The 10865-nt window shown below is 43.9% G+C and overlaps 1 protein-coding gene across 6 annotated transcripts in view; it reads left to right on the top strand.

The window, feature by feature from the left end:
- Positions 1-1848: 1848 nt before the first annotated feature.
- The window catches only part of SRGAP3 (SLIT-ROBO Rho GTPase activating protein 3), a 251163-nt gene continuing 242146 nt past the window's right edge, over positions 1849-10865 (top strand). For all 6 annotated transcript variants that reach the window (XM_059390216.1, XM_059390215.1, XM_059390214.1 and 3 more), the window contains exon 1: positions 1849-2642. In XM_059390216.1, coding sequence (XP_059246199.1) covers positions 2576-2642 — 67 coding nt within the window. In that variant the 5' untranslated portion in view covers positions 1849-2575. The remainder of the gene's footprint in view (positions 2643-10865) is intronic.

Genomic DNA, 10865 nt, shown 5'->3' with positions numbered 1-10865 from the left:
GATCCTATGCATTCCCGCCTGCAGGCTTAGCTCATACTGTTTGCTGCATAGGAATATTCCCATCTCCTCCCACACCCTACCTCGCCCCTGGCCCCATACGTGTCTGAGGAGACCCATTACAACTGCCACCCTCCCTGGGAAGCTTTAATGGATCGCCATGGATTCATTTCTGAACCTGAATCTGATCATTTATTATATACTCAAATATAGGCATATGTGAGATTATTTTGAAAAATTTGTGAAAATACCAAACTGGGGGGATAAAACATGTCAATGGCAACCTCAGTATGGGTAATTCCCATGCTCAGCAATCCTATAGTGCTTGATTTCATTTTTTTAATTTATTATTTTTTTTAAAAGATTTTATTTATTTATTTGACAGACAGAGATCACAAGTAGGCAGAGAAACAGGCAGAGAGAGGAGAGCAGGCAGAGAAGCAGGCAGAGAGAGGAGAGCTCTCTGCTGAGCAGAGAGCCCGATGATGCGGGGCTCAATCCCAGGACCCTGGGATCATGACCTGAGCTGAAGGCAGAGGCTTCAACCCACTGAGCCACCCAGGCGCCCCTGATTTCATTTTTTGTAGAACAAATCTTACCCTACCCAAGTGCATGTGAAATGGCTTTAATCTCTTTAGTAGAAGGCAGGATACTTGAACATTTGCATGGTCAAAATCTGATGTCGGATAGCCTATGTTTGAATGCTGGTGACCTTGAGTAAGTCCCTTCCCATATCTGTGCCTCTCTTCCTTCATCTGTGAAAGAGGGGTGCTTCTGCTATGTTGTTGGGTTTTTGGGGGGAGGATATCATGGGGTAATAATAATTGCTACCATTTATTGAGTGCTTACTATGTGCCTGGCACCATGCTAAGCTTAGCTTTACATTCTTATTTGATCCTCCCAAGAGCTCCCTCATTCTTGAAATCTCTTACCCAGCAGTATTTTCTTCCCCATAGCACTTACCTTCTTCAACCATATTTTATCATTTACTCATTTTGTTTATTTTTCATCTTCCTCTTCCAGGGCCTCTTGCCTTGCATGACTCCAGGAGGCACCATTCACTGTGCATTCTGAGTTCGACCTTTACCGAGAACATGAATGTGACTGGTGGGGATTTCCCAGAGTTGTGTAACGTGGAGACCCTGGAGCTCCAGGAGGACAGAGACCTTCCTTCCTTCCTCCCTCCCTCCCTTGCTCCTTCTTCCCTCTGTGTGTGTGTTTATTTTGATCATTGCTGCATCCCCGTATCCAGAACCATGCCTGATCTCTAGTAAGCTTTCAATTAATATTTGTTGAAAGAATGAATTAAAAAGCCCTTAAAGATAGCCCATTTTACTGGTGAGGAAACCGAGGCTCAATGAGTTAGTGATTTGCCACAAGTTCCAAGAGACACTGAGGCAGCTGGGTGTTTCCAGCATGCCTGCTCTCAACAGCTTTGCAAAACTGTGAGTCTGAAATGCCTGGCATTGTCCCTGCCAGCCCGCAATTGCTCAACAAATATTAATGAGCTTGGCCTACATGGGTCAGCCTCTCTCCTCTGGAGACCATCCCTACAGAGTAACAAACTGTCACATAGCTGTTGCTTTGAGAAATTAAATTAAATTGCAAGGTGCAAAGAAAAGGTGAACCTTTTGGAGTTTTTGGAAGAAAAATTCCTAACCCGACTGCTAATGGAGTTTGCAGGGGCCTCTCAGGCCTTTCCCACCCGATTCTTTTTCCTGCTGCCTTCCCTTTTGTGAGCATTTCTTCCCCTTTTTGCTTGCAGTGAGTTCTGCTCTCCTGTAGGCTACAATGTGTCAGTTGTTATAAAATCCGGGAGGTGGAGCTTGGTGACGAGGTGGGTGGGGGAGCGCTCAGCCAGCCCTGCAGGGCGAACAGTCCAGCCCTGGTTTACCCGAAGCTTAAGCCTTGCAGCAGGAGAACTTCCATCTCGGCTCTCCTGGCTTTGATCCTCACTGTACATCAGACCAGAGGCGCCGAAGGGAGGGAGGATGCGAGATGACCGGCTCTTTGGCAACCTGACCATCTCCTTAGCAGAGCTTTTGAAAGCCAGCCGGGGACTGACTGCACGACCAAGGAGGCGCCGCGCCTCTCGTGGATGTGTGTGTGTGGGGGTGGGTGGGTGAGTCGGTGTGAGTGAGTGAACGTGTGTGTATGTGTGTGTGCATCACGGCTGTGTGTGTGTGTGTCCGGATGAGTGCGAGAGTGCACGCGTGAGTGTGTTTGTGTGCATGTGTGTGTGGTCGCTTTTGGTTTTTATTTCTGTGGAAGAAAAACCTTGAAAATCTGGGGCAGGTTACTGAGCTCCTAGGGTGGTAGTTCTTCTTTTGCAAGAAGAGCTGACCAGACCAAGCTACTAGAGACATTTTTTTTTTTTTTTCGGCGAGTAAAGAGAATTTTCCTCCTGGATTGAGAGGGATTTTGTCCCCCCCTGGCTCTGCAGCGGAGTAAAAGAGATTAGTCCCTAAACCTGTGAAATCGACCAGAGCCGTGTGATTACCAGGGCTCGAGAGAGGACTGGGGAAGAAAAAGAGAAATAAATCAAACAGCCTGTCAGTGCCTTTGGCCACTTTGGAAGATGTCATCTCAAACTAAGTTCAAGAAAGACAAAGAAATCATTGCCGAATATGAAGCCCAAATAAAAGGTGAGACACGGGCTGGGGAGTCATGCTTCCCGTCCCCTTTCCTTTTTCTCTTGCTTTGGCTTTCTTTTACCCTTTTTCCTCCCTGCCATCACGAAATGTTGTTATGCCTCAATAATCTTATTGTGAGTAGGAACAGTGGCGGCCGCACAAGTCCAGACTGGTTTCAACTGCAGAGAGCGCCGGTGCTGGGAGTATGGATTATAGAATGGGCAGCAATCACTGCATTGCAGGTGTGTGAGGAGGATCCGACGCCCGGCTTTAGGAGTGTCGCGGATACTCCATCATCTTGGCGGTGACATGTCACTCTAAGGCCATTTTGACAGTCACCACCTCCTCCCCCCTCCCACCCTGAAAGCCCCTTCCTATGATCTTTTTACAATCTGCTTTTATTTTTCTTTCTTCTTTTTGGTTTTTGTTGTTGCTTTCCTTTGCCCCTTTCTCTGGGCTGGAATTCACATGCATATGCACAGGGAAGCAGCATCCCCGGGGCTGCAATTCTTTGTCAGTGTCTCTTGGCTGGCCTAGGTTGCCATGGATGAACTGTTACAGGGCATATTGATCTGGACTAATGCAGGCATTTAGGCATAAAGAGGGAGCTCGGTGCAGAAAATGTATTCTCTCACAGTGTGCAGCCCCAGTCACCGTCCGGCCGCTTGCTAGCTTGTAGGGTCATCAGGCTTCATTCAAAGCCAACAGCTCAGTGTGCCCTTTCGGCGGCTGGGAGCTGCCTGGCTGCCGTAGTGCCTGAGGAAGCTAGCCAGCAGGGTGAGATGACCTCTGGCTGCTTGTTCCAGCTTTGCTGCACGGGGGTGGGGGGGTGGGGGGGGCACACTCCTCAGAAGCTGCTCCCTAAATCCTCCCTCTCAAGGCGAAATAGGACACAGGACACAATGGCATAGACGAATGCAGGCGGAATCCTCATTCACGCCCTACTGGGGTTCTCCCACCTTCGTGAGTTTTAGGCTCAGCTCTGGTGAGGAAAACCTAAAAGCACCATGCTTGCCCTTTCTCTGAGGAGGTACCCTGAGGGAAGCCTGGGCCTGTGCCTCTTAGCGTCTGGTTTCTTTCTGGTCCTGGAAGGGCTCTCCTTGCTGCGACACGGGCTGTGTTGTGGTCTTCTGCGGAAAGATTGAAGACAAAATACATCTTCAGGGGATACCGATGCCTGCCCTTGAGGCTCTGGGTGGACTGTTAGAGCAAGTTGGTTATTTGGGGCCCAGGTGACGTGAGGCTGCCACACCTGCTTTGGGTGCTGCCGCAGCTCCTGACTGGGTGACCCAGGAAGGCAGGCTGCCTCTCCAGGAGCGGCGGGAGGCCGGCATCCACAGCTGCTGCACACGCTTCAGATGCTTGGGAACCTTTGGGAGGGGAGCAGCCACCAGGGGAGGGCTTTGTGTTTTTTTTTGTTTTTTTTTTTTTTGTTTTTTTCCCCCTCCAGTCTCGCCAACCGTCTTGTGCCTTTTAGTTCTGGTCAGACCCGGCATGCTAATCACCTCTGGGTAGACCCCAGGGCAGAAATAAACAGAAAACCCTTTTCCAGCTTTCAGTTCAGTGTGGAAAACAGTGACTTACAATGTTTCAGTCTTGCTAAGAATTTAGAAGCAAGCCCTTTATTGGTCAGAGATTTGAATTCACCTGACTGCTCCAGTACAAAAGCCCAGGTTCGGTCTTCACCTACACACTTTTTAGGGAGTTTGTATTTTATAAGATGAAGGTAACTGATTATTATTGTTCTTTTTAACTGCGGTTCTCAAGAAAAATGCCACAGTAGAGAAGGGGCTGTTGAGTTTTGGACAGTTTGGGGTTTTTATTAGCATTGCCATGGTAGGGAGCATGCTTGTCTCATTTTTGGATTGCTACCACTGGGCCCGTGAACTTTGCTTGAGGATCGATTAAGCGTTTCTTATTCTGGCTGATTCTTTTACGTTTTACTGTTCACCTTTATTTTAACAGCTACTCAGCAAGTGTAAGGTAATGCATTTCAGTAGGAAATTTGTCCAGATGATCTTGACTCTTCCAGACTCTAAAGGTCTCTACGTTCTGGTTAAAGGAGTTGAATTTCAGTCCTTCAGAATGACACCCACACAACTTAGGTCAGGATGTTGCAGTCTCTGAAACCATCTGGAACCTTTTCTCTCAAAATTCTGTTCATTGTCGTCATAATTACTGATGTACATACAGGGCTCTACAGTTTCTCTGGCTCACTCCCAAACATCACTACTCTTGGCCTACACAGTGTACGGAAAGGGTTCATATGAGCTCAGTTTTAGGGAGGGGGAAACTGAGGCCTTGTCATGTGGAATGACTTGCCCAAGGTCACAAGGCTGGAAATGCGAAGGCAGCCCGTCCTCTTTCCCAGAACATTGTTTGCCTGAAGCTGCCCCCTGAAGGATTGATGTCAGTAGCAGATGGTGGTTTTGTGGTGGGGACTGGCTGCCTTTTGAACGCGTTCCATTGTTTACCCTCTTACTTTTATCCCTTGCCTTTGTTGCTTGCCTCTGAAGAATGTTTGACCAATCACCAAAAATAACGCCTGATGCCAATTTCCTTTCTCCCTGGGTATCATTTGGCCAGTTTGGTGCAGATACTTCACTTACTTAGGTAAATTTTGTCCTGTGAATCGAGTGAGGGGAATTTTTGTTTTTTAAAAATGATACTGAATTCTTTGTTGACTTACTCTCTTTTATCTCTTTTTGAAGAATTTATTGACCTAAGGAGAATGTTTTAAAACTTTTTTTCCCCTACTGTAGAAAATTTCAGACCCATGCCTTCTCTTGCCTTCTCAAATCCTTGAATCCCTTTGATAATATATTTGCAACACAGTAGTATACCAGGTGCTTGTACATTCCCAGTGATGGGGAGCTCATCACCTCCCAAGTCCACATATTCTACCTATGGATAGCTCTGGCTGTTGTGTTGTTTATGTCCCCCTATTGCTTCTGTATTATCTTCCCCTTGGGACTCCACAGAACAGGACAGATGCTTCTTCCCTGTGACTGCCCGTTGGATGTTTAGAGACTCTGATCATAGCTCCTGGACTATGAGCATCTTCATTTGGTCTTGTAAAGTACTTATCTGCTGCTTAATCAACTTCTCTCTCCTTTGGATTTACTGTATATTTGCTTGCAGACTCTAGTGCCTTTGGGTGCTTGGCAGGTAGAATAAATGAGTGCAGCTGACCAAGTAAGATGATTAGTCTTATGATGATTAGTTGGTCCACTGCCTCATTGAGGGCAATAGAAGAAAGGGTGGTGGTGATTATGGTAGGCTTGAGAGAATGTGTCCTGTCCAAATGGAGAGTCACCACTTGGGTTCAGCCTTTTGTTGCAATTTAGGAATGTAGGCCTAACTAGATCTTTCTTTCTTTCTTTCTTTTTTAAAGATTTTATTTATTTATTTGACAGACAGAGATCACAAGTAGGAAGGGAAGCAGGCAGAGAGAGAGGAGGAAGCAGGCCCCCTGCTGAGCAGAGAGCCTGATGTGGGGCTTGATCCGAGGACCCTGGGATCATGACCTGAGCTGAAAGCAGAGGCTTTAACCCACTGAGCCACCCAGGCGCCCCTAACTAGATCTTTCAATTTCTCAACAGATGCTAGAAAGCTAGATGAGAGCTTTATGCTATTAAAGATGTTTTGCCAAGGTACACCTGGCTGACTCCATTGGTAGAGCATGTGACTCTCGATCTCGAGGGTCTTAAGTTCAAGCCCCACGTTCAGTGTAGAGATTACTTTAAAAAGTTTAAAAAGTTTTGTGACTCTTGATCTTGGGGTTATGAGTTCAAGCCCCACACGGGGTGTGAAGATTATTTAAAAATAAGATCTTAAAAAAAAGATGTTTTGCCAAATGGACCTTCAAAAGATCATACTATCAAAACCCTTCCTCAAGAGTGGTAACAAGTTCTAGATGAAGGTCTCTGGATGTGGTCAGAGAAAGGAAACAACTATCACCTCCTTATGCTGCATATAATGCTTCTGTTATATAACCCGAAGGCTGAATTAGCCCTTTCACTGCCCATCTCCTCATTGTAGCTTATCTTTTATATTTGCTATATTTTTCTAATCCACTAGGCTAGGAGTTATGTCAGAGAAAAGAAATTAAAATGAATTTAATAGGATTTGTTCTTGGTGACCCTGTGCTAGCTCCAGATGGACTCAACTTCCTGTCTGCTTGCAAGTATCTCTTTATGAGTCTGTTTAAGAATTTTGCTTGAGAGTAACATCACATTCTCTAGCCTGGAAATGGCAAGCTGTAACTTTTTTCCCCTTTGAAAACTGGAATAACATTTGCCCAACTCTGGAGTTTTGGCATCTATCCTATTTTTCACAATTCCTTCAAAGATCAGTGATAGTGTTTGATAATCTTATTTGCCAGAGTTCTCAGTACCCTGGGCTCTAATTCATCTTGCTGTCAGACATGATGATCTGTTCTGCTTTTATTCAGAGTTCTCATTTCCATTTCAACCTAATAGAAAATTGAAATAGAAACATAGTGATTGACTTTAGTGTTTTGTTTTTTATTATACATCCATAGTCATTTTAGGCCATCTTCTTAAGAGCAAAAGTCTAGAATTTGGGGGAAGAAGAGCAGATTTTGAAGAAGATCACAGAGAAGTATTTATTTACTCATTCATTTATATATTCATTCAGTAGATATTGATTATCTACTTTGTTCTTAGTCTCATGCTGGGTGTTGTGAGAGATACAGAGTTTATGATATATTTTTGGCTTTCTAAGATTTTTCTTGAAATATAGTGATAAAATCAGTGAAGGAAATTAAAAACACAAAACAAAATAAAAACCAAACTCAGAATACAAAAGCTTCCAGCTGAGCACCAGAATGAGTTTAGTCTGAAAGAGATTATGCCATTGACTGAGTGGAGGAGCTCCTTAGGAGCCCTCACTACTGTCAATAGGCTCCAATGAGGAAAGGATGCTGGGTTGGGGAGACACTGGGGAGTATTAGGGACTGCGGCTGATTAGTGAGCTCACCTAGAGGAGTCTCAACTCTAGTCTTCACTGCCAGGCAGAGTGTGAGCCCAGAATGTTGGTTCTTTCCATGTTTTAAGGGCATCTGGATTTTAAAACAAAATGTTCTGATTTTTATTTTTAATTTCTAAATTTTAAAAAATTTTAGGGGCGCCTGGGTGGCTCAGTGGGTTAAGCCACTGCCTTTGGCTCAGGTCATGATCTCAGGGTCTTGGGATCGAGTCGGGCTCTCTGCTCAGTGGGGAGCCTGCTTCCTCCTCTCTCTCTCTCTCTCTCTGCCTGCCTCTCTGGCTACTTGTGATCTCTCTGTCAAATAAATAAATAAAATAAAATAAATTAAAAAAAATTTTTAATTATAAACATTAAAAAATTGGGTAGTCTTTTTTATTTTTGAGCTATAAGAGTTCTTTTTAAATTAAAGGGTAAGGGGCACTTGGGTAGCTCAGTCAGTTAAGTGTCTAACACTTGATTTTGGCTTAGGTCATGATCTTAGGGTTGTGAGATCAAGCCCTGCGTGGGGCTTGGTGCTCACTGTGGAGCCTGCTTCAGATTCTTCACCCCTCTCCCTGCTCCTGTGCTTTCTCTCTTTCAATATATAAATAAATAAAATCTTAAAAAAAGGAAGTTGGAGGATAGTTGGCATACAATGTTCCATTAGTTTCCGGTATACAATGTTGTGATCCCACAACACTATATGTTAGGCTATGCTAAGTTCATAAGTGTAGCCACCATCTGTCACCATACAACACTATTACAATACGGCTGACTATATTCCCTGTGCTGTGCCTTTCATCTCTGTGACTTACTCATTCCATGGAAGCCTGTACCTCCTACTTTCTTTCACCCATTTTACCCTTCCCCCAACCCCTCCCTCTCACAACCGTCAGTGTGTTCTCTGTAGTTATAGATCTATTTCTGCTTTTTGTTTGTTTATTCATTTGTTTTGTTTTTTAGATTCCACATGTAAGTTGGATCACATGGTATTTGTCTTTCTCGGTCTGACTTACTTCACCTAGCATAACACCCTGTTATCCATGTTGCTACAAATAGCAAGACCTCATTCTTTTTGATGGATATGCCATATCTTCTTTATCCATTCCTCTATCTATCCATGGACATTTAGGTTGCTTCCATATCTTGGCTATTGTAAATAACGCTGCAGTACACATAAGGGTACATATATCTTTTCAGATTTCTGGTTTTTTTTGGGGGGGGGTAAACACCCAGCTGTGGAATTACTGAATCATAGTGTATTTCTATTTTAATTCTTTGAGGAACCAACATACTGTGTTTCACAGTGGCTGCACCAATTTACATTCCCACCAATAGTGCACAAGCGTTCTTTTTTTGAGCTCTAAGAGTTCTTTATTCTGGATATAAGTCCCTTAGCAGATAGATGATTTACAAATATTTCCCCCCATTCAGTGGATTATCCTTTCCCTTTTTTGATGGGGCCCTTTGAAGCACAGAAGTATTTAATTTTTATGAAGTTTAGATTATCTATTTATTCTCATGCTTTTCTGTAATATCTAGGACTCTTTTGCCAAATCCAAGGCTATGATGAAAAGCTCCTGATTTTTAAATGTAGCTCAGATTTTTGAGAAACACTATGCTGCCTGAACAAACCCATCAGTGGGACATTTTTCAGTCCACTGACCACCAGTTTGCAAATTCTGGCCTACAAGTTGAAGTCCATAAAAAGTCTTGGTGATGGAGCCTCAGCCAGTTTTATCTTCTGTTTTATCTTCAGTTGTCTTCTCTATAATAAACCTGTGCTCTTATAACCACATGAAACCAATCCGTTATCTCTGAGCCCTCCATATCCCTTCCTACCTCTGGATCTTTCCCCGTTTGTGCCTTCGTTCTGCTTAAGATATCCCCCTCTTCTCATGCTTTCTTTGGCCAATTCCTGACTGTCCTTTAGTGCCTGCCCAAATGATACTCTCTTCCGTGATGTCTTCCTAATAACTCTCGTAGGCAGAATTAGTGGTTTCCTCACATCTGCCCCCCATATTCTGAGCCTTACTCTCCTTTACTACAATCTTGTGATTAATCCTTTGGCCATGAACTTTTGAGGCCAGAAATGCTCGTGGTCATTTTGTTTCCCCACTGTGGTTGCCATAAGATAGGTTGAGAGAATGGCTGGTTAGTTACTAATAAGAAGTTTTACTCTTACAACTTTTGGCTCGCTTAGTTATTTTCTTTTACACGTCTCTTAGGCTGCCATAGCAAAAATACCATGAACGGGTGACTTAAACAATAGATGTTTGTTTCTCACGTTTTTGGAGGCTGAAAGTTCAAGATCAAGGTACCAACAGATTTGGTTCCTGGTGTTGTAGATGGCTGCCCTCTCTCTGTATGCTCATATGGCCTTTGCTCAGTGTGTGGAGCGAGAGCGCTGTCTGACTTCTTCATACAAGGGCACCAATCCCATCATGAGGGCCCTACTGTCATGACCTTCAGCTAAACCTAATTATCTCCCCAAAGCCTCATCTACTTCCAAATACGATCATACTGAGGTTAGGGGTTCAACATATGAATTTGGAGGGGGAGACACAAATACTCAACCTATGAAAGGACCCATATTTTCTGTTCCATTGAAAATAGGGGTATTATTATTTTTTTAAGATTTATTTATTTATGTATTTATTTATTTGACAGATAGATCACAAGTAGGCAGAGAGGGAGGCAGAGAGAGAGGGAGAAGCAGACTCCCCACTGAGCAGAGAGCCCGCTATGGGACTCGATCCCAGAACCCCGGGATCATGACCTGAGCCAAAGGTAGAGGCTCAACACACTGAGCCACCCAAGTGCCCCGAAAATAGGAATATTACTGAGAAAGAAAATACTCTCCATAGTTTGCTGAAGTTCCTTGTTTGTTCCTGGTAGTGGAGATTTGGTGAAGGCTGATGTGTTGAAAGCCAAGGTGATGTATGATGAGGCGTTGTTTGCCACAGTCATGGTGGAGTGTGCATTCCAGGCTCTTTCCAGTTTGGGGAAATCAGTGAATCTGGGGGTGTGTATTGGCTGTTTTTGGAGTTTTTACCACAAGAGTTTGTTAGAAACAACCTTTCCTTTCTCTCTTATTTATTTATTCCTTCACTTACTCACTCATTCATCAGTGACCATTGCAAGCCATGCTTCAGGCTATATAACTTTATTTAGCAATAGGAGGCCCTTAAGTTTTATTTAGCTCCAAGTCTCAGTCATATATAACACTATCTCATTTTGTGATCT

Source organism: Mustela nigripes, chromosome 2, assembly GCF_022355385.1.
Source record: "Mustela nigripes isolate SB6536 chromosome 2, MUSNIG.SB6536, whole genome shotgun sequence".
NCBI lineage: Eukaryota > Metazoa > Chordata > Mammalia > Carnivora > Mustelidae > Mustela > Mustela nigripes.
The sequence above is the reverse complement of the archived record's forward strand: the minus strand, read 5'-3'. Positions and strand labels throughout refer to the sequence as shown.